At 34.8% G+C, this 24,354-nt stretch overlaps 1 protein-coding gene and 1 non-coding gene across 6 annotated transcripts in view; one reads left to right on the top strand and one right to left on the bottom strand.

Moving 5' to 3' along the window:
- LOC123540419 (ATP-dependent 6-phosphofructokinase, muscle type-like) overlaps positions 1-7,771 on the top strand; it is a 59,061-nt gene extending 51,290 nt beyond the window's left edge. For 4 of the 5 annotated variants that reach the window (XM_053527164.1, XM_053527163.1, XM_053527162.1 and 1 more), the window contains 5 exons: positions 625-789; positions 1,325-1,389; positions 1,936-2,150; positions 3,504-3,609; positions 4,524-7,771. In XM_053527164.1, coding sequence (XP_053383139.1) covers positions 625-789; positions 1,325-1,389; positions 1,936-2,150; positions 3,504-3,609; positions 4,524-4,659 — 687 coding nt within the window. In that variant the 3' untranslated portion in view covers positions 4,660-7,771. The remainder of the gene's footprint in view (positions 1-624; positions 790-1,324; positions 1,390-1,935; positions 2,151-3,503; positions 3,610-4,523) is intronic. The other variant, XR_008367901.1, reaches the window with a different exon arrangement.
- Positions 7,772-15,642: 7,871 nt separating this feature from the next.
- On the bottom strand, positions 15,643-15,735 carry Trnak-uuu (transfer RNA lysine (anticodon UUU)). The gene is made up of 2 exons: positions 15,699-15,735; positions 15,643-15,678 (listed from the first exon to the last, which is right to left on the bottom strand). It is a non-coding gene; the product is annotated as a tRNA-Lys (tRNA).
- Positions 15,736-24,354: the final 8,619 nt, after the last annotated feature.

Here is a 24,354-nt window from a genome sequence, read left to right as displayed (position 1 = left end):
ACTGATTTTTTGTCAAATTACCTCCCTTTATTTTTGAAATTAAAATGGGTATATTTCCATAACTAATGAAGATACTGATCTGAAATTTCATTTATGTTAACAGATTTATTTGGCAGATCCTTCTTTTGTTAACTTACAATAATTTTCTTTTGAATTACTTCCCTTTTACGTTACTATAAATAGCCTATTTTTAGTAACTTTTTTATTATTGGCCGTAGGGAAAAACCGAGACCACTTTTCTGTGGTACAACATGGATGGTACCTCCAATTTGTAGGTGTATTTTGACATATCTGTACCTTGTAAGAATTTTTCTTTTTGGTTAAATTTCTTTCCTTTGTTGTTCCTGTCCTTTGGACTTAGATATTTTTTCTGAGAACCTTCTTGTCCTCAAGTGCAATGATAACAGGTGAGCAATATAGGGCCATCATGGCCCTCTTGTTTTCTGAAAATTAGGGAGCCAACAGCGTACCGCGTTATACCAAATAGCGTTATAAAGGGTTTCGAGTGTACTGTTTCATCTTTGCATTTATATAAATGGACACGAGGAAATGGGGTTGTATCAAAATCAGTTAGTAGTTTCATAGCCAATAGTTTCATGGTCATTTTATTTTATGTTACTACAGATATGTGATAGAATCAAACAAAGTGCCACAGGTACAAAGCGTAGAATATTTGTTGTGGAGACAATGGGAGGATACTGTGGTTACCTAGCAACAATGAGTGGACTTGCCGGTGGAGCAGATGCTGCTTATATCTTTGAAGACAAGTTCTCAATCACTGATTTAAGAGTAAGTGTGTCTCTTAGTTGGTTTAAACAATTGTTCTCATCATTCCAAATTTTGGCAAAAAAAAAGATAAAGTACATCCAGATGCAGTTCTGCAACATCAGGAATTCAACATTTTATGTATAAAAAAGAAGACAAAACAGAGCCTACTTGCGAAGTATGTGCATTTACAATGATTTACTGTATACATATCAATCAGTTGGCCTAGCCAGAGTGCTTGGATTTCATACCAGTGCTGATCTTTTGCTAGTATGATGTTATTTCACTAATGCAGTTGTCTGTCAACTTTTCACTGAGATAGCTCACTGTTGAGCTTTCCTGCAGTATGAACTTGTGAAAAATGTTACAGACTCGTACATTTGTGACCGTTTTTGCTCAGTTTCATGTATTGAATGAAGAAAAACATTAAAGAATTTCATTTCATTTCTTATGACTTGCCAGTAAATATGATTGATGTAATTTTAGAAGTGATACTGGTCAGTACAGTCAGCAGTCTGCTTGTGTAAGTAATCATGTTGTCTTTTTTTGTACATTGCAGGATGATGTCTTTCATTTAAAGAACAAAATACTCAATGCAGGTGTACAGCGAGGTTTGGTATTAAGGTATGGACAAAGATACTCGTAACATGAACATATTGGACTAAAAAAATCTAAACTGAAGTATAAATGAAAATAAAGGACAAAGAGTGTCAGTCAGTGACAGAGGAACTTGACTCGATGTGCACATATATCTGCGTTATGCAATAGGTCTTGCTGTGAACATTTACCTGCTTTATACAGTAGGACCCAATATTTACATTTATCCATTTATACTGTAGTTGGATTGCTAGAGTTTAATTTTGAAAATTTGGTGTATGATGTGTGCTCTTTGTTTACATGTAAAGTCCGTTCCATGTGTCTGTATTGTTCATCTGTGTATAGTCATGTTTTCTGTAATGTTTGGTTTACATTATACATCATTATTTGACTTCCACTGTCTTTTATGTATGTGGTATAGATTTATGTAGTACGAATTGAAATTAATTTCATCAGAGTGAAAATGCGTTTACATTTGATAGCAGTAGTTGTTTTAACACATACTTAGCAGCTTTACTACAATGTATCATACCTTTTCAATCAGTGGGGCTGAAGTGTTAAATTGTTTTTCAGAAATGAATATGCTAACCCTCACTACACAACTGACTTTATAGAGCAATTGTTCAGTGAAGAAGGAAAAGGGGTGTTTACTTGCCGCAAGAATGTATTAGGTCACATGCAGCAGGGTGGGGTACCAAGCGTGTTTGACAGAAACTATGGTACCAAGCTGGCAGCTAAGGCCGTTGCATGGATGGCACAGCAAGTGAAAGAATACACACAAGAAGATGGTATGTTATAACTGATTCACATTCTGTTTTCATTCATGATTGAATTTAGGGCTTATTACTGCTGTTCTCCAATAGCATTTAGTCTACAAGTATTCCTAGATTTTGTACCAATTATATATTATAAGAACTTGCTTTATTGTTGCAAAAAAATGACAAAATGTTACCTGAGTGACCTCTGTGTCATGGTTGCTGACTTCAAATTATTTGCCCTTTGACTGAGAGTTAGAGCCCTGCTCAGCTTATCACATGAAGTAATCATTCATTTGGCCTGTGGAAGGTTAGTGGTTCTATACAGGTGCCCACCTGTACCTTAAAAAGTGACAGGTTGTGCACATGGGGTCCTCCTCGTCCATTAAAGGTGTAAAGTTACAATATGACCTAAATTATGACCTAAAACCCCCCAAAAATGAAGGGCTTCATAAGTTCTGTCTAGTTGAATCTGGTTACTGATCATCATATAGGTGGGAAGGCAAATGCTTCCTCTACTGGGCTGTCAAAACGTGCATTGTTTACATTGTAAGCAGTTTTTGTTTCATCCAGGTTTGTTTGGCTATAGCACTCACTGAAGTATTTTACTTAACTTTTCCTTTGTCAAATTTAGTTGAAAGTTTCATTTGATTACATTGGTAAGTTTTAGTGCACCTGAACCAGAGGTTTAAACAGCTCTTTCTCATAAACAACAATAAATCTTCATCAAAACTTTGTCAGAAGCATACTTGCATGAACCACTCCTAGATGTTCAGATGGTTTTATTTGTGCCCTTTTAAAGGCTGCTGGAGCTAAAAATTAAGAAAAACCAACTACTTGTTGGATCATCACCAAACTTGGTCTGTAACATCTGTTTAAGGTTCTTTCTCAAGTGTGCTCAAATGGTTCCACTTGGGCCAACAGAGCTAAAAATAGAAAATCAAAACAAGTATAAACAACGTCTTTTCATGAACTGCTCAATGGATCTTCACCAACTTTTGTCTTTAAGCATTCTTTGAGAGTCTATTTTTGAGTTCGTTCAGATTGGATCATAATTTGCAAGTTCCAGATTAACAAATACTAATACTTTCAAGGTCAGAAGGTAAAAACACTTTTCAGGTTAGGACTTAAGCCCATTTTGACCTCTTGTTTAAGGAGACACTTGACTTTCAGATTTTGATGTAATTTCTCAGACATGACCAATGGGTGACTAAAATTTACTTAATAATTATGTCAGAAAATGTGATTAGCTGTCTTAATGATTGGATAGAGACTATTTTATTAGAACATGATCATGCTGTCTGCAAGAGAACACCCAGGTGGGCAATATTGGGCAAGCTTGGCCCTCTTGTATCACATTTTTTAAAGTTTTGTTTCTTTATTTAGGTAAGATATTTACAAACCATCCATCAACTTCAACATTACTGGGTATGCGGAGACGTCACATGGAGTTCACACCACTTCAAGAACTGGCTGAGGGAACAGACTTTGAGTATGTGTTATTCCTTCTAAAAATGCGTCAAATCATTATTATTCCTAGGGACTTACTTTTTATAGGATTTCCTGGTTGTTTAAATGCAAAAAAATAAAGCTGAATATACAAAAAAAAATCCAGTGTCTTTTACATACCACAAATTCATTGCTGCACAAAATGGCCAGTTTTGGGCAAAAACGCAAACTTTTAAGCCAACAAAATTAAATGATTTCACATCTGACAAATTTGTGATTTTTGTCAAAGTACCAATCTGTTGATTTAGAGACCATCTCTGCAATATCTAAATGGTATAGTTTCACTGAAAAATGGCGTATTCCTGTATTTTTTATTATTAAATCCATACTTATAGTCCTTTCTACTGGTCTAAGACCAGTTACATGATTAATGATAAAAAGTGGTATCAGCCCATAAGCAGGGCCAAACGTAAGAATTTCAAAACACTAGAAAAATGACCAGCTGCTGCAAATGTTTTTCTCAAACAAGCTACTTGTGAGTTGTTGGACAATTGACGCTTTGTAAGTTCTGTCAGTATGAGGATTTACCAAAGTGGGAAAAGAGATATTAAAGCTGGGCAATGCCCTTGGTAGATATAAAAAAATTCATGTCGATAAATCCTTGTATTGACCTCTCTGAAAGGCAATAGTTGTAAAATAAATGTCTCTTTTTTTCCCCAGATTTTCAAAGTAATCCACATTTATACAATGCTTCTGATCTCCAGGCCTTGTTGACGACAAGTTTCTTTTTTTATGCATAAGTATTGAGGACATGGTTTTATATATGTGATGTTGTTTTGTATTAATATATAATTATTGAGACAATGTTAACATTTTAAGTCCAACTGTGCCATAGGTTAAAGTTGTTTTAGATGTTTTAAGACATTTAATTAGTTTTCTTTTTTCTTTTTTAAACAGACACCGTCTGCCAGAGGACCAGTGGTGGTTGAAGCTCCGCCCACTTCTGAGAATTCTTGCCAAGCATACAGAGATGGACTATATTGCCGAGACTTTACCCGAGGGAGTAGTAGATCTGGAGGAGTTAGAATTCTGAGTACTGAGTGCGGCCTGGTTGATTTGAAAAGATAGATAAATCTTATTGGTTGATTTGAAAAAAGATATTAATCTGACTGGACGATGAGCACTATTCATGATGTAAACGATTATACAAAGTGTTTCCCTGTCCATTTGACCTTCACAACTCGAAGTCATATTAATGTGCGTTTTGTCAGTTAAAACATCATAATAATTAGAAAGGAAAAATATTTCTATTGTGAAATGGCATTTAGACATATCTTTATAGAACGTCACAAGCAGTTTTGTTTTCTTGGATGTATGTTAAGCTGTGTCATGTATTTTTCCATATTTATTTATTTGTCAGCTGAAGGACATTTGTGCTTATTTTGCTTTATCATTGTGATAATGGACAGCTTGCAACTGCAGATAGGAACAAAAACATGGACTATAATCTGTAGATGTAAAACCGTTAGTGGAGAGTTTTTATAGTATTGCAAATAACATCTAAAGGTCTTTCATGTGTATAAATTAAGGTAAAAGCGATGGCTTTTATGTAGGAGTTTACACGTTGTTCTTGTTAGATAGCAGTTATCAACTAGAAATAGAGAAGCTTGTGAACACCAGATTTTTATTCATTCAGTGTAGCTTGCTTGAGTATCCATGGCTGGAGCACCCAGGCAGTTCATGTGGTGCAGGTCGTCTCCCTTATATTTTTTATTTTTGTATCGCTTGGAACCCTAGACATCTCAGTCCCCTAGCTACCTTGAGCAGTCCGTGTTTTCCTGTTTGTTTTTTCTTCCAGAATAATATCTTATGAAATTCTGCACCTGCATGGTGTTCACTCTATGAAAGATATTTCAATGTTACATTGAAACAAATATTCTATCCTAGATCTGTATTGTAAGTACCTCTAGGTTTTTTTGTTAATAGACAAAACCATTCATTGTTTAATGTACTTCATCAATATGTTTTGTAGAATGCTTTTATTTTATGTTGAGACAGTTATATTTTATTGCTACATGATTGTAATGGAGCACCAATACCGGTACTTGATATACAGTAAGATATTATATAACTCCTTGTTTTTCAGTATTTTACACTAAAATCAGTATATAAAACTGTTGAGACATATACCTTAAATATAGACAGTAAAAGAACAAAAGGAAATGCATGTATTGTATCTTGTTATAGTCTTGTTGTATATTTTGGTACTGTATGTTTTGTTATGTAATAATGTGATTTCTAGTTTTACAGATTATTTTCCTGTCATGTTTAGCTTGTTTTACATTGCTGGTCTACCATACTTGTCTTAAACAGTGCTTAGGGAAGCACTTCCTATTAGATCCATTTTTTCCCTAACAGGGCTTTTAATGAAAAGCAACTTTATTTTACAAGGTCATGCTATGATTTGAGCCGCACCATGAGAAAACCAACATAGTGCATTTGCAACCAGCATGGATCCAGACCAGCCTGCGCAGTCGTGTCGGGATCCATGTCGTTCGCTTGCAAGGCCTGTTGCAATTAGAGAAACCGTTAGCAAACAGCATGGATCCTGACCTGACTGCGCGGATGTGCAGGCTGGTCTGGATCCAGCAAATGCCCTATGTTGGTTTTCTCATGGCATAGCTCATTTATAGATCATTCTAATGGTCTCCAGGGATGGTATAGGATATAAATGTTGGTGTTCTGGGCAGAAATGTATTTTACCAATTGTACATACGGAACATAATCCCATTTTTCATTTTTTTTATATGGAAATATTGCTTTTGTACTAACTAAGATGTCAAGAAAGTTTTATAACAAGCCATTCTACAAATAAAATCAAAATTTACTTTCTTTTATTTTTGTCAAAAAATGGCTGAAAAATTACACTGGATATAAATAAAAAACTAAAAATTGTTTCACTATGATAAATTAAAAACTTATCATGATAAATTGAAAATTTAAAAAGTTCTTATTATCAGCCTTGGAGTTTGTTAGAATGATGTATAAAATCCATGGTAACATATTATATTTAAAGAGGAATTGAAGGGAGGGGGATGTGGACATTTTTGCACCATTTTAAGTTAGAAATTCAACATGGTCACCTGAGTACTGTAGAAATTTCTTGCATCACAAGTGAATACTATTGTCTGTAATGGAGGATATTGACAAGGTCAGAGAATATATATTGTACACATCACATATATACAACAATGGCTTCTAAAAAATGACTGAACATTTATATGTGCACATATGAAACTAGTCAAGATGAAGGTAACTGGTTGAAATCTTGTAGGGGTCAGGACCTTACCTTTGAAGACACTAGATTTTGAATCGGGGTTATAAAACCAATTTGAAGACCAGTCTTAGAATACAGTGCTTCCAATGGTCAATTTCAAAATTGTGTACAGAAACAACCAGTCAGATGCTGGAGTTTTGAGACTGGTCTCAACAAGTATTCACTTTTATCACATTGGTCCCTGGTAATTACCAGGAAGCACACTGGAATGTGACACAAATAGCTTCCTTCAGAGTCCAGTTAATCAGTATGTTAGGCATAATAATGATTGTTGGTGCATTAGGGTTATTGCCCCTCGTTTTTGTTTTACATTAAAAATGTATTGCCTGATTTTGTTGTGCCATTATTGTGTATGTAATACAGGTTAGCACCTTTTACTGTTCTGAGAGATAAATTACTGAGCAACTTTTGGTCTAGAGATAGAACAGTCACTGTATTTTATTCTTGTTCTATTTTCAGTGTAAAAAACCAAACAAACTGACAAGGGTACTTTAATTTTTACATACAGTTAATTTTGGTTGCATGAATTATGTTAGGATTTCTGTATTGCAAAACCTGATTTTGTAGTTATGTTGTTTTTATCTGTTTTATATTTAAGTACATTACAGCACAGTAATTTGGATGTGTTGCTTCCTAGGTGTGTTTTGTTAGTATTTTTTTTCAAGAATCGACCCGGAAGCAACATGAAGTGTTGCATTCATTTTCATTATCTTTATTGTTTGACATTAACAACACATGAGCCATATCGTACTGAGACCGTGTCCGTATCTTGCTTACACTGGGTATTTTATTGTATTTTATTATTTTCATTTAGTTTTCCATTTTTTGTTTTTTAGGTATTATTGAAATAAAACCTTGCAAAATCATATTTGTTGTACAATTCTGTTTTTGTTGTTCCCAAAATGTGAACAAATATGATTATGAGTAATATGCATTCCGAGTCTGCTATCCATTTTCAGGATTTCTTCATACCAAAAAACCTGGGTAGGTCACTGTTCCGAAGTCTGAATGCGGCTGTCATTTGCTGCAGAATAAATCTGTCCTTGTAGAATTCCAAAGTCTTAAAGTATATGAGCTCTGAAGGACTGTATTTTTGCTAGGTCACATTTTTCACATGCACGAATAAGATCATATTCTTCACATTTTCAAATGTGACAAAGTGTCCAAAAAAGGTTAACAAGAAAATCGCATATTTCAAAGAATTGAATGCAGGGGTAGATGTGTAATTGCCTTCAATGTTTGTCCGCCCGTCTGTCACAATCTATGGTCAGATTCACAGTAATTTATATGCATACCGCCTTTGCGTTCGCTTAATTTCTGTCGGTTTTATGTAACTTTTTATGCCCCTGAAGGGAGGCATATTAGTTTTCAACTGTTCGTTTGTCACAACGTTAACTTATGCATGAAGGCACTACTCGCGAACCACTGCACCCAAGACCTTCAAACTTTACATGCTAATAGTACCCCTATTGACTTTGGGGTCAAAGGTCAAGGCGCTGCGGGGGCATTTGTCACCATTAGTGACAGCTCTTGTTCCTATATAGAAAATACAGAGGAGGCATCCTTACCCATAAACATTGACTGGTATGGAGCATAGTTTATTAGCATGGTGTCGTTCGCAAGCTGTGGACCTTTATGCATGTTGAGTTTACAAATCTCTGTATGAAGCTTTACTATGACGTCACTGACAAAGTGATATATATATATGTTCTATCCTAAAACGAAATCTGCTCCTGAGCTCTCGCCGCGTGCACGTCGCGGAGCAGGCATGGGGCTCTACCGGAAGTGATCATAAATATATTGAGGACAGCCGGTAGAGTCACAACAAAGGGCGAGGGCAGTGGCCCTAAAAAGGATCGTTTACCTCCTCAGCTTGTATTGTCATCTTCCACGCTGAACGCTGAGATTGGTACTCCGCAAGGACTACGAGAGACAGCATGACAAGACGCCCGCTGACGCTCTATGATGGACAGTGAAGGCGCGAATATTCTCGCTCATATGGGACTCCCGGCAGCGAGTATAAATAAACTCAACCTCTACAACAACAACAACTAAAACGAAAGGCATCTTAGTTGGAAATTTGGGCCAAGTTAGGAGAGGAAACAAAATACTAGCTAAGTTCATGGCTAGGATATTTGTCCAACTGATACCTTGAGCCAATATACCAGCCTGGAACATTGATTCTTCACGTTAATTTTCAATATTCATAGAAGGGCATGTCTTGGCTATGATGTGCTGGAGTGAGACCCGTATTCGTTTACTTTGAATGTTGCCACCTGCAAAATACGCATAGAGTAATTATTCATTTTTTCCAAATTACATAGGAAATGTTAAGTTTGTGACTGTGTTCTGCGTTTACTTGAGTTGTCACATGAGACGGCGCGCTCGGCTATTTCTATGCTGGATAGTGAAATTGTGCCCATTTGAGGAAATTGGAGCTCTTACTGGACTGTTAATATTTTTCAAGAATAACGTAGAACCTGGAAACTTCACACATGTGTTCCGAAAGGATACATCTGTTAAACCAGGTGATAAAAGTTTTCACAGGTTGTTCATAAACAAAACAATTTGCGCAAAACTTTAGATTTTGGCTCGATTTTTTTCAAACTGAACGATCAAAACGTAACGATCGTTTTTGGCCCAGAAATTGTAAATGTAAGCCATGGTCATTCCTTGACAAAACTGTCAAGTTGATTTGCAAGAATTGGCTTCGTTTTAATAGAAATAAATGAAAAACTTTACCTACCGATTTACAGCTGGGTTACATTTCCAGTTGGGTTACATTTCCAGCGGGCGTCAGGATAGCCGGTTATCCAGTGTGAGACTGAACTAGCCTTGAAACGGTGATATCGTGGTAAATAGTAGAGGATTTGGGTAATTTGAAATCTATATTTTTTATGTTTGAATCTTTCAAATACATTCAATTAAGTGAATATATTGTTCTAGCACGTATATCTCGATCTTAACTCCATTCGGGATTTATAATGTTGATTTTGTACTATCACTGGAAACGACTTTCCTTTGATCACTTCCAAGTTTGTTAAGTAAAAACGATTTATTTATTTATTTCAGTCTCTTCCATTTACAAACTACAAGTATATACAAATAAACATCATAGCATTAAAACATATGTAAATGGCCATTCAATTTTAGAATTATAAGAGACATATAAAACAGTAAAAATAACAATACATACATCAAAAGCAACCAGATGACTTAATTAAAACAGTACAGATTTATGTGTGTGCATGTGTGTTGTGTGTGCTTGAGTGTATGTCTGTGTGCAGGTGTCCGTGACTTAAAACTGGCGTGTGTGGTATGTGTGTGTGATTGAATCTGGTCAGGGAAAGTTACCTCAGAGTGTACTGATATGTTAAGTGTGGAAGTCAAATCCATATTTCAATGAACACGTGACTAAGTTATTTAATTCAGTCAGTAACAATCCATTAACAATTATTAAGCATAGTAAGTAAAATGAGGAATATGTATGCACTTGTATGAAGAATTTGTAGACTTATAACCTAAATTTACAATGACTACAAAATCAACCAGTATAATGTGGCACCGTGTAACATATGGAGTGGAGTCGTGGAGTGGAGTGGTGGAGTGGAGTCTGGAGTCGATTTTGGAGTCAATTCTGGAGTCAAATATGGAGTGGAGTCTTTTTTGGAGTCTATTTTGGAGTGGAGTCTTTTTTGGAGTCAAATTTGAGTCAATTTTGGAGTGGAGTCTTTTTTGGAGTCAAATTTGGAGTGGAGTCTTTTTTGGAGTCAGTTTTGGAGTTGATTTTGGAGTCAAATTTGGAGTGGTCTTTTTTTTTTGGAGTCAATTTGGAGTAGAGTCTTTTTGGAGCTATTTTTGGATTGGAGTCATGGTGTAATTTCTCTCAGGCCTGTAGTCACTAAATATATGTAATTATCTCTTAATGAAACAGTCTTGATTGATAAAATGGGCCTTAAGACAAATGGTCTCTAATTTTATGCGGCCTCTCAAGCAGGATGTTTTTAAATGTTAAAGGATTTTGTGAATGGAGTCTCATTGATACTTAATGTTACTGAAGTGTTTGGTCTATATTAATTATTATTGTCATTTTTGTGCTGAATTTAGGAATGGAATTCTTTAATTTTATGGTCGAAGAAAAACACAACAACACTGGTTATAACTGTTTTCATCACGGTTTTCCTAGTAATAGAATTTATGTTAGAGTCTGTGTTTTAAGACAATGGTCATGTCATTATTGGTAATATTACGGTTTACCAAGGGTATTAAAGTCCCAGAAACACTTCGGATATTATAATTTCAAGTAGCATTTATTTCACGAAGAAGGAATTCAAAGATATCAGCCTCTCTACAAATCTTGTTCGGTCTTTAGCATTGTTTTCATAAGAATGTCTGTAGAAATCTGATCAAACCATTAAATAATGGATAGAAGTGTCCAAACTACTGAAAACAACCGAGGGTTATTGCAGGCTTAACGTGAAAGGGAACGTAATAGCAATAATTCTAAATAAACACTTGGAACATTTTTCGATATCGCCCCTCCATATGTCTTGTTGATTTATTTTAAAGTTACAACAAACGCCTGCATTTTTTAAACCAATGTTTTTAGAGATTTGACCATTTACTTTGTTCAAATGATCGGTCAGCTTGTATAGAAAAGGGATTGTGATTTGCTCTGTTTTAGGGTGAATATTGGCTTGATCCTATTGAATGTACTGAAAAATATCTATAATAAAAATATCTCTTTAGTCTACTTGCAGACCTGCTGCATATTTTTTTCACCTGCGTGTAGGTCTACTAAAATAATACATTTTGTATGAAATTTATTAAAAGCAAAACAAAAACAAAAAAGAACAAGGTTTACGTTCACTGTATTTACTTCAAATATACCCAAAATGCACCATTTGCTGTTCTCATTTAAAAAAAAAATCTTGGGGAGGATACCCCCGTACCCCCAACACGACCCCTGCGTACTATGAATAAGCTCCTGTTTAATATAGGTATCATTTATAAATTTTGAATATTGACTAGCAAAGACCATGGCGGGTCATGGCAGACCTATTTACCTGTTTACTATTTAACAGTCTGATATTAAAATTTACAAAATGCAAATCTTAAAAAAATGCAGATGATTTGTCTTTATTCATAGTTGAGCCACACCATGAGAAAACCTACATAGTTTACTGTATTTGCATAGAACTAGAACAACCTGCATTATCCTCAATCATCTGATGTTCGACATGGTACCAGAGAACGGTGGTAGAGCTTTTGTATACGAGAGGCCTGCACAGGCATGAAGTTGATAAAAATTCATATAGTTCTTTAACAATTTGTCTTACTCGAATATGGTTTGAAAGCAAATTTTGTATGGAATGAAAAGATGATTCAAGAACCAGACTTGTGCAAATGTACTTTTTTTGTGAATTGTACTATTGTCTATTATAAACATATGCATAACACACACAGTATTCTATCCTTCATTAATTTCATCATGTATTATCATGTCTTATTATGTGTCTTATTATATTATGCCGTTTGTAGTAGATAGTCAATATTTAATTACCTAAGTTTTTTTTCTTGTTTTCATTTTCCTGATTCATTTTAAAATTTTAAAACAATACTTTCTCATTATTTAACATTTCAAGTTTGAAATGTTTATCAATTCTCTCTTAGTAATCTTCAGGCAACATCTGGCCCAACATCATAAATAACAAACCATGAAGGAATTAGGGGTCAAGTCCTGATAAGAATGAGATATCATGCTGAGGTGCTGTACCAGTACCTTCATCAGCTGAATGAATTGTAGAAATCTGTCATAAAGTAGAGAGTGATTTGTTGTAATTAACTATCCAATGTAATGACAAGTTATTCTTACCAATCTGATAAGGGTCATTTGAAAAACTGTTATTGTTTTTTTCTAGAGGAGTATGATATTGAGCCCATGATTTAACAGTTTACTAGTAAATGTAAGTGTAAAATATTGTATGTGGATAATTATTTGGAGGTGATATATAAACGTAGAATCTTTTAATAAATGTTTAGATTTTATTAAATTTTGACTCCGAATTAGACTCCAACATTGACTCCAACTTTGATTCCACTCCAAATTTGACTCCAAAAATGACTCCAAAAGCGACTCCAAATTTGACTCCAAAATCGACTCCAGACTCCACTCCACCACTCCACTCCATGACTCCACTCCATTTTTACACGGTGCCGTATAATGTTGGGTTTCATAAGAAAACAATCTATTGTTAATCATAGACAACCCAGTGCGGTCTATATTAAAGTAACTGTTTAGTCTTGTCAAGTAATAAACAACCTTGTTATCTATTCATTTTCGAATAAGGCAAACATTCGTATTCTGAAAATGACTCCCTACTTATTAAGTCTATGTTCTCACATCATAAAAACACTTTATGTTAGAAATGTTAATAATAGCAATAATTGATAAAAAGATTACTTTTACAGTAGTAAACTTTGTACATATATCACACTATTATGTACATACCGTGGATAAAATTGAGCAACAGCTGCTAATCAGTCCAACCAGATACAACTTTACTTTTTAAAATGTGACTAGAATACTCGGCTTTAAAATGTTGTCGAGGCTGATTCTGTTAGCAGTTGCCTCTCAATATTAGAAAAAGGAAATCACTTATAATAGATAGATATTATTTACACAGATAAAACTGTCTTCTTTGTAATATCAAAAAGCAGGTTTTGGCTAATACTCTAGTTAAAACATCTGAAGTAAGAAGAATTTTCATTTTATCGGCATTACTCATGTCCATATTATTTACACAGATAAAACTGTCTTCTTTGTAATATCAAAAAGCAGGTTTTGGCTAATACTCTAGTTAAAACATCTGAAGTAAGAAGAATTTTCATTTTATCAGCATTACTCATGTCCATAAAATTTGATGCAGAAACTATGGCCTTACTAAAAAGAGTATCTCTGATATCATTGCACGTACTACACTCAAGCAAAACATGGCTCTCATTTTCAATTAAACTGACGTTATTAGTTTAAACAATATTTATTTTCATTATAAATTATACACAAAGTCAAACAATTTTATATAGCAATAAATAATAACATGAACATAGCTTTCTAGTCTAAGGATATGTAAACAAGCCTGTAGAGGCTTATATTAATACAGCTCCTTGAAAGTTTGTCTTGCGATGTTTAGTGTACGACTACTTAAGCAAACATATTTTGGAGAGTAGAGAAGAAAAAAAATATATATATACAACTGACGTTATTGACATTACAAAACGGACAGATCCTTCTTTCTATAGGTAAACCTTCATATCTCCCTGTTTCAATTTGGAGCGGAGCAACTTTACATCTAAATTTACACAGTGCTAATCTGTGTGCATTTGGTAGTATCAGTGCAATACCTCTCAACACAAAACTCTTTTTTTAAAGGTACAGTATGTTCGAAGTTTGTTACCACCTCTACCGGAGTTTCATTGGACAGCATTAATACTATTATTCCACTCTGTTACATGACCTTTAAACATAGCTTCACCAATATGCTTAACAATATTATATTTGGATATTGGTGTAGTAAAATCAGAGTACTGCTCTAACCCATAATGATTTAAATGTTTTCTAACAAAGTAGAACTAGTTCTTACAGTCCATAGCTTTAGTGTGATAGAGTGTGGAGGTAATCTACAAAAGATCTTGATATATTAAGACTGCTATCATATGGAGAGAAATATTATTTTATGGGACAGACTTTCCTTTTTTGCACTTATTAATTGTCGTGAATTAATCTTTGTGACGCATGGTAATTCTTTTAAAACATAGTTATTGTTATGCTTATATTTTGTGTATATTATGTTTATTTAAGACTTCTATAATTTGAGACGTGTTTGTCGGAGAAAATTTAAGTAATTCTGATATGTGTATTTTTGTACACTTAGTATGTAACCTTCAGAAAATAAACATATTATTATTATTATTATTATTATTATTATTATTATTGAAACTGAAACCCCCGTTGACAAATTTGTATCAATGCAATTTAACCTATCAGACAGATATCATTAGTGTTTTGCTGCATACTTGTTGTTTTGGTTTGTACACTGTACACACTCCTCAGTTAAAAATCAAAGCCTTGAAATGTCTGATGGTTGCGGGTTTTTGGTAGATTTATTTTCTATTTAAATGCCAGTCTATGAATATACATGAATGAGAAACAAATACAAATTTAATGTGTCTCATATCTAAGATGAACTCTGCCTGACCCAGCTTGTGATGTAACCATGGGCTGGAATACCTTATCATTGATAGATCTTATATAATCTAAATGGTCAGTGCGAGTGGATACAGGTTGAATAAGAACTGCTTGTTCATTGATAATTCATCCGCATTGTTCATGAATGGGACTATTTTGTGTAGCACATGAACATCCTTTGGATGTGATTTGGAATCAAATAAAGATGCTATGATTGTCGGAAACACACTTTAACTTTGGTAGCGGGATAAACCCGCAACCAACAACAATAAATGTGGCAAATATTATCCCAAAACATGCTCAAAAACATTTTGATATGACCTTTCTCGTATTCAAATGTAGTAAATAACTGTTCTATGAGTTATGAGTTCAAAGAAACTTTATTGGGCATCTAAACAGACGAAAGTAGCCAACCGTGCAAGGAATTGGTAGTCGTATTATATTGGTAATCTTTTCCACCATGTCATCCTGATGATCAGAGAAAAATTACACGCCCAACATGGGACTCGAACCCACGACCCTCAGATATCCGAGGTTGATTCAGCCTTAAAAGTCTGATGCTCTACCGACTGAGCTAGCCGGGCGATTGATATGATGGTAAACAGTAGAGGATTTCCGTAATTTAAAACATTCAATACTTTTTAAATAAGTTTTAGTCTTTCAACTGTATTAAGTTAAGTGAGTATTATTATAGCCTTAATTAAGATTTGTGTTCGGCCAGCGAAATATCATAGCAAAGACTGAAGTTGTACTTTCACTGGAAACGACTTTCCAATTATCACTTCCATGACTGTATGTTAAGTTATCGTGGAGGGAGAAGGGTAACAAAGCTACAAAACAGCTTGATTTATCAAGCTTACATTCCGCGATCATCTAAAAAGAAACTTAAATCATCGTTTTCAAATTGGTTTAGATGCATTTTAACATATCAAACAGGCATTTCTGGTGTTTTATCGCACAATTATTTAGACATTTGTTTGAAATATATATAATTAAGTGAGTATTATAACAGCACGTGGAACTCGATCTTTGTCGCTGTTTGAGAATTTCATAATGCTGACTTTGTTCTGTCACTGTAGACGACTTTCCATTGATCACTTCCAAGTATGTTAAGATGTGATGGAGTATGGAGGGTAATCTACGAAAGAGCTTAATATATTAAGACTTAATTCTGCTATTTAATATAATGTAGATGAAAACTGAAATCACCGTGGGCATATTCGTTGCAATTAGATTAAACCTATCAAACAGATAGCATTAATTAGTGTTTTGCTGCATACTTATTGTTTTGGTTTGTACAATGTGCACACTCTTTAGTTACAAACAGCAATAAATGTGGCGAATATTTTCCCTAAACATGCTCAGAAACATTATGATATGACCTTTCTCGTATTCAAATGTAGTAAATAACTTTTGTGGTTTATAAGTTCAAATAAACTGGATATGGTATATAAACAGAAGAAAATAGCCAGCCGTGCAAGGAATTGGTAGTCGCATTATATTGGATTCAAATAGTTCTTATCTTGATTTGTCCCAGTAATCTTTTCCACCATGTCATCCTGATGTCATGTTGCAGCTTGACGCTTGATACTTTTGTAGTATTTTCATGAGTATCTGTATATGTATATTTTTGAGAGAAAATCAACACACAAAATAATATAAAAAGAAATTGGTTATAAACTGAAAAGCTTTGATAATATTTAACGTTAAATCTCACCAGTAGGTATACATTCAGAGAAAAATTACACGCCCAACGTGGGACTCAAACCCACGACCCTCAGATATCCGAGGTTGATTCAGCCTTAAACAGTAGAGGATTTCCGTAATTTTAAAACATTCAATACTGTGTAAATACGTTTTAGTCTTCCAACTGTATAAAGTTGAGTTTTGTTACAGCATGCGCAGTACGACCTTAATCTCCATTTGAAAATTAAGATCTGTGTTCGGCCAGCGAAATATCACAGTGTGGCAACGTTAAATGTCGCAACGCCGCTAAATGTCGCAACCACCGTTATATGTCGCAAGGTTGACGTTAAATGTCGCAACCACCGCTAAATGTCGCAAAATCGTCTGCCGCTAAATGTCGCACCTTTAACGTTAAATGTCGCAAAAATTTGCCCACCGTTATATGTCGCAACACCAACGCTAAATGTCGCACTATGACACAATGACTATCAATTCCTTGTGTATATTTACTTTTTTTGAGGGAAGAAAAATTAACAGGGTTATGTAATACAAATAATTATCTTAATGATAAGTGTTGTTACGTATAGCAACAAGCGGGCCTTGTTGGCCCTAGATCGCTCACCTGAGTTCCACCTTGTTTGAACAGTCACGCAAGAAAAATATTTATTATTTGGTAATAGGACCAGTGTTTTAGGACAGAAATATTCTGAGGTTTCTTCTAACTAAATACGATTTGGTAATGATACTGTTTGTTTGTGGGGGTTTGGTATGGGTGGGGAACGGGGTGAATAACGACACAGAAATCTAAGACACAAACACACAGCACCAAGACAATTAATAGAAAATATAAATATTTACATTTCTGAAGGGGGAGAGAGAGAGAGGGGGTTATGTGTGGGTAGGCGGAAAAGTAGGATAATTAGGGGAATGAGACTAAACCAAACAATTTTAAGAGACTAAAAGTAAAATAATATCAAAATTCCCGCTTTACCTAAAAATATGTACAAAAGGCCACATAGGATCTTTCTCCGCCATTGAAGCTTGATAGTTACCTTATGATTTGAAATGTAAACCTCCAAACAAAGAAATAGAATCCATGGCTGATTAATAGAAAATATTCGTTTTCTACAGGTGGTACAAAACACAGTTACAGTCTTCGTGTCGCGTAGTTAAACATCCTGTTGTGTAACAGGCCCGGATCGCGGTCCGGGCCGATCCCCCACCCCCAACCCCATCCTTGTTAGCTTAGTAGTGACTTATACTCATCTAAGTTGCACCCGACTACTTTGGAAATAATATTTTCTCAAAATGTAGACCCAAACCGCCCCAGAGGCGAACATTTTATACTTATATTTCAAAATTCCCCAGGGGGAAGAACCCTTGACCCCTTAAAATGAGGGGAGTACTCCTCCAGTACCTTAAAATTAAGACAAAAAATGCACCAGAGGCAACCATTTTATACCTGTTTTTCAAACGTTCCCGGGGAGAGCCACTGAGCCCTCGAAAATGGCAGGGTTAACCCCTCTCATACACCGAAATTTTGAATAAAAAATGCAGTAAAAGTCCAGCATTCCATACCTGTATTTCAAAATTGTGAATGGGAAAAGACCCTAACCACCTAAAATAAGGGGAGTGCCCCTTTAGTACGTACCTCAAAAAAAAATAGACAAAAATGCACCACAGGCCAGCATTTCATACCTGTACATAAAAAACTTTCCCACAAATACGAATAGAGGAACCCCGTACCTACCGCACGTCGCCGATGACGCTTTTGTTTTAAACTTGTCCCCCACCCCCCTCCACCCCCACCCCCTCCTCCATCAACAATTTCTGGCCCCCGGGCTGTTGTGTAACGAAATTAAGGTCGACTAAAAACATGCGATACAACGCGCGACAATACGGAGCGCGAGCTTAATATCTCATGAGCTAAACAGGACTCCATAGAATTACATAGTTCAGACCTGAAATAAATTTGGTACTGTGGCGAGTACTACGTTAGTGCTCAAACCTTTAGATATAGAATATATAACGTATGTATGGTGCGGGACCACTGAAAAGCAAACGTGCAGATTAGAGTAAAAGGTCATTTCAGCCCTTCCAAATCAACACATTGCATACTGATGCATGCAAGCATGCATTACCTCTTATCTTATCTCTAAGTTGTAAAGACTGTTTAACTCTTATTTTGCTGCGCGACATTTAGCGTTGGAGTTGCGACATGTAACGATGGGCAAATTTTTGCGACATTTAACGTTAAAGGTGCGACATTTAGCGGCAGGCGATTTTGCGACATTTAGCGGTGGTTGCGACATTTAACGTCAACCTTGCGACATATAATGGTGGTTGCGACATTTAGCGGCGTTGCGACATTTAACGTTGCCACACACAGCAAAAGACTGAAGTTGTACTATCATCGGAAACGACTCCAATTATCACTTCCAAGTATGTTAAGTTATCGTGGAGGGAGGAGGACCGAATCTACAAAACTATCAAGTTTATAATCCGCGACCATCTGAAAAGAAACATAAATCATCGTTTTCAAATTGGTTTGAATGCATTTTAACATATCAAACGGGTGTTTCTGGTGTTTTATCGCATAAGTGTTAGACATATATGTGTCAATTGACACACTCCTCAGTTACACACAACAATAAATATTGAATATTGCGGCAACTATGGTCAAAAACGTTATGATATGACATTTCTCGTGTTTTAAAGTTCAGGTAAACTAACAGAAGAACGTAGCCAAGCGCGCAAGGAATGGTAATCTCATAAAATTTGATTCAAATACGTCTTAGTTTGATTTGACTCTGTAATCCTTTCCACTAGAAGTCATATGTCAGTCTGACACTTGATATTTTTACAGCATTTTCACCTGAACCTGTATATATGTATACTTCTGAAAGAAAAATTAAATAGTGAACGAAACGATATAAAAAGTAAGAGGTAACAAAAAATATACCTGAGTGGTTTGTGACAATCTGTCCAGTAGTTAACCATTCGGAAAACCATTGTGTTGGACTCAAACCTATGACCCTCAGATATCCCTTAAATGTCTAATGCTCTACAAACTGAACTAGCCTGTGGTAAATAGTAGAGGATTTGGGTCATTTATAAACATTCAATGTTTGAATCTTTCAAGTATATTCAATTAACTGAGAATTATTATAGCACTTGTAACTCGACCTTATCCCTATTTGAGGATTTCATAATGCTGATTTTGTACTTTCACTGTAAACGACTTTCCATAGTATTTTAAGATGTTGTTGGATTTAACGTCGCACCGACACATGATAGGTCATACAGCGACTTTCCAGCTTTAATGGTGGAGGAAGACCCCAGGTGCCCCTCCGTGCATTATTTCATCACGAGCGGGCACCTGGGTAGAACCACCGACCTTCCGTAAGCCAGCTGGATGGCTTCCTCACATGAAGTGATGGAGTATGGAGGGTAATCTACAATAGAGCTTCATAAATTAAGACTTAATTCTGCTATCATATTGAAAGAAACTGAAATCACCGTTGGTATTTTTTTACAATAAAATTTACCCAGTCAAACAGATATTATTGGTGTTTTATTGTATACTTATTGTTTTGGTTTGTAGATATTTTTGTATCAATGTACACACTCTTCAGCCATAAACAACAATAAATGTGGCGAATATTTTCCCAAACATGCTAAAAACACTACGACATGACCTTTCTCGTATTCAAATGTAATGAGTAGCTGTTTTTGAGTTATAATTTCAAAGAAACTTTTTTTGGTATCCAAATGGAAGAAAGTAGCCATATATAAATTTATACATAAACGGAGATTTAATTCGACAGCGTAGGGCAGTTTTTGTCACATTCTTTACTTTTTCCTTTTTAGTTCCTCTGTTTCTAGTTATTATTCTAGTTATTATTCTTTATAATACTTCATATACTTCATACTTGTTTGCAATGTTCCTAACCAGTAGGAAGTCTTGTATTGCTCTGCAATACTTCTCTCGTTTGTAGCCCTTATAACTTACACATTGTAAGCAAGCTCATTGAAATATTTTATCAAATCGGCGGCCATTTTGTTTCTATGGCAACAAGAACCAAAATAGCGGACTTATTAAATTTCTAAATACATATTTGAACTGTATTTACTTATTTCTGTAAAATGATTTCTCTACTTTTTTTCAGCTATAATGAAAGAAATTACCATGTTTTACATTTTACACTCCAGAAACATATTAAATTAATCTATTTAAAAGGTTATTTGCTGAATAAAAAATTTAGCAGTGTGTAAATGACGTCATAAACACACTAAAATGGCGCCTCCATGATCAGGCATTTTCTTAAATTTCAAACTGCCATATCTTTTTCAAGACTTAGAGTAGTCAGATTTTAAAAAATTTTATAAGCAAGTCTATATTTTAAAATCAATGACTCAACTTGGTTTTAAAAATTGACTTTGAAACCATGGTGGGGGCAAAGGATAAGGATACAAACGCAGCATAAACGCTTTTAATTTACCAATGGTGTGTTTGCCACAGACGGTACCCAATTGTGTTCCTTTTGTTGCTCATTTTGCTTTTGTTGTCTACAAGTTTTGCTTCGTCTATATTTTGTCAGATTCCCAAGTGAGAATTACGTGATGTTTGTCTCACTAATTGTGTTATCCCCAAAGAAGCAAACGCTATGTGTGTTTCACCATCTATAGTCTGTAATATCCTAACAATACCTTTCTCAAGTCAATTAAAATGATTCCTCTCAACAATACCCTATGCTCGTCTTAGTTTGGTAGGAAAACCTATAATATTTTAGATTTTGCAAGCCAGTAGCCAGCCTTTCTATACTGTCAGTACTTTGATTGAGTTATGAGCTCAAAGAAATTGGGTATCCAAACAAGAATGTATCCAACCGTGCAAGGAATTGGTGGTCGCATTAAGCTGTGCGGACAAAGCATTTACCTGCCAATATCAGGATTGTGGGTTCGAGTCCTACGACAGACCATATATTTTTTCCCCAAACTTACTACTTATTTGACCAAACGTATCGTGGTATTTATGGTTCATTTACAAAGAGTAATCATATTTTCCCGTTGTAAAAAGTGGAATAAAAGTGTTTTAATAGTATCTTAGAGAAAAAGACAAATTACCTGTCACCAACGTTCAAGAAAAAAACATTACAAGAGAAAACAATCAAAATTCATGAAATATGACACATAAAATAATGTAAACGATATCCTTACAATGCATTAAATTGAAAAAAAAGAAGACCTATTCAGTAAGTGATTTCGAACCCATGGTAACGCGCGTGCTAGTCAGACACCTTACCTCTACGCCACCGTGTCATTGATTAACTTCACATGTTACTTTAGTAATGTAGATACTTTCAGGATACTAATATTGCGTAAATTAACGAAAACACCCGAAAATATTGGCGAAGATTAATGAGTGCCAGGTCAATACTTACGGACAATATCTAGTATCATAAAATATATAAGAATATAAGTTATGCTATATATTTGGAACTTTAATGGACATTTCCTTTTAAAAAGATGAAAGTGTAGTTACAAAAAATCTAAATTCGTAAGATATGAATCAAATCAAGGACTATAACTACACACTGGAGGAAAATGCCTGATATAAATCTATAATGTATTGCTGGATCATTTTCATATCGAAAATGTATCGCGCACAGAAGTCATTATCCGTGATTTAGAATAATTATGATAAACTTGAATTCCGCAAAGAATAGAACAGATAAAGAATGTAAGTGTAGAACACCCCTCCCCGCTACCCGCCCCCTCTCTATCAAATCTTACCGCTGCATTGACCATTCGGCCACTTTGATAATGTCAAATAAAAAAAAACTTTCAAATTCGAAGAAACAACAGAAATAAAAAATAACTTTTTTAAGATGATTATTGTTATTTTTGAATACTGAATGAATTGATCCACATTGAAGTATAATTGGATATAAAACCATAGGCTGAACTTTGTTAATTGAACATTTTATTTTCAACTTCGACTTTTAACCACATTTCCAATATCATGTATGCTAACTGCGACACGTTGTAAGTTACGTGAGATCACGTTAGGAAATAAAACAAAATCTTTGTTATTACTTTATTAATTCATGGAAAAAATTATTTTTCATTTTAATGAACCTAAATTTGTCGAGATCATAAGTGCCGAATAAATAGTCCATTAATCCAAAATCATCAATGATAATGCGCATTAGTTAAATCTATTGGTTTGCATTTTCCTTTGCCTTACGGTGGATTTTTACTATAAATCAAACTCATTATTGATAGAATAGATTAAAATACAATGTAACTCTAACGTTATTTATATTGTGCAATCATGTTTTTTTGCCCTACGTAGAGTGCGCATGCGCGAAAATTGTTTCCCGTTGCCAAGGAAGTAGCTCCCTGTAAAAAGGTCTATACCTGGCTCGAGGTTAACTGTTTTGGGAGGTAACGAGGCTCTGCCGAGTTACCGCTTAAACAGTTAACCGAGAGCCGGATATTCATCTGCATCTACCGCCAGTGATTGAATATTTTTTGCATGCCATAGTCAATAATAGTAAAAATAAATTCAAACAGATGATTTTCTTATAGCACTTTTTTATTATTTTTTCCAAGTTTCAAGTTTCAAGTTTAAGTTTCAAGTTTATTTATTTAGTCATGGCATATTACATGCTTAAGACTATAACAGTATAATAGAAATAAAACATTAATGTGGAATGCATATGATTGTTACTCATAGCAATAAAAATAAGGATAATAAGGATGACCCTGACAATTATAGGGGACTCACTATACTGAGTTGTTTTGGTTAGCTCTTTACTGCAGTTTTAAATAACAGATTAAATTGTTATTTAGAGGATAATAACCTTTTGTGTGAGGAACAAGCCGGCTTCCGAAAAGGTTACAGTACAATAGATCATATATTTTCACTGAAGCTTATTGTAGACTTTTATCTTGCCAAGAAAAAACATTGTTTTTGTGCTTTTATAGATTATAACAAAGCGTTTGACTCTGTGAATCGTACAGCACTTTGGCATAAATTGTTGTCCTGTAATATAGATGGTAAATGTTTGAATCTGTATTTGTTCTTATGTACATGATATTGATTTCTGGCATTTTTACAGTCTGCATCAAACCAGGGTTTATTAACACTCTTCTTCTTACGCTTGTTGCAAAATCTTGTGTTAAAGTTAACAGCACATTGTCAGTTTTTTTCTCTAGTCAAACTGGTGTACGACAGGGTGAAAATTTGTCTCCTGTCCTTTTTTTATTATTTTTAAATGACCTTACTCAGTATATGTCTGTAAGCTTTGAAGGCCTGTCCACCCTGTGCAAAACTACCTTTGATTGCTTAAGTGATGATGAAGTGGAGGTTTATCTTAGATTGTTCTTGCTGTTGTATGCAGATGACACTGTTATACTAGCTGAAGATCACTTAGAATTACAAAATGCTTTGTATGCTACGAAATATTGTAAATTGATCAACTTTCCGTAAACAGGAAGTACGTCATGAC

The sequence above is a fragment of the Mercenaria mercenaria genome, chromosome 16, assembly GCF_021730395.1.
Source record: "Mercenaria mercenaria strain notata chromosome 16, MADL_Memer_1, whole genome shotgun sequence".
Taxonomy (NCBI): Eukaryota; Metazoa; Mollusca; class Bivalvia; order Venerida; family Veneridae; genus Mercenaria; species Mercenaria mercenaria.
The sequence above is the reverse complement of the archived record's forward strand: the minus strand, read 5'-3'. Positions and strand labels throughout refer to the sequence as shown.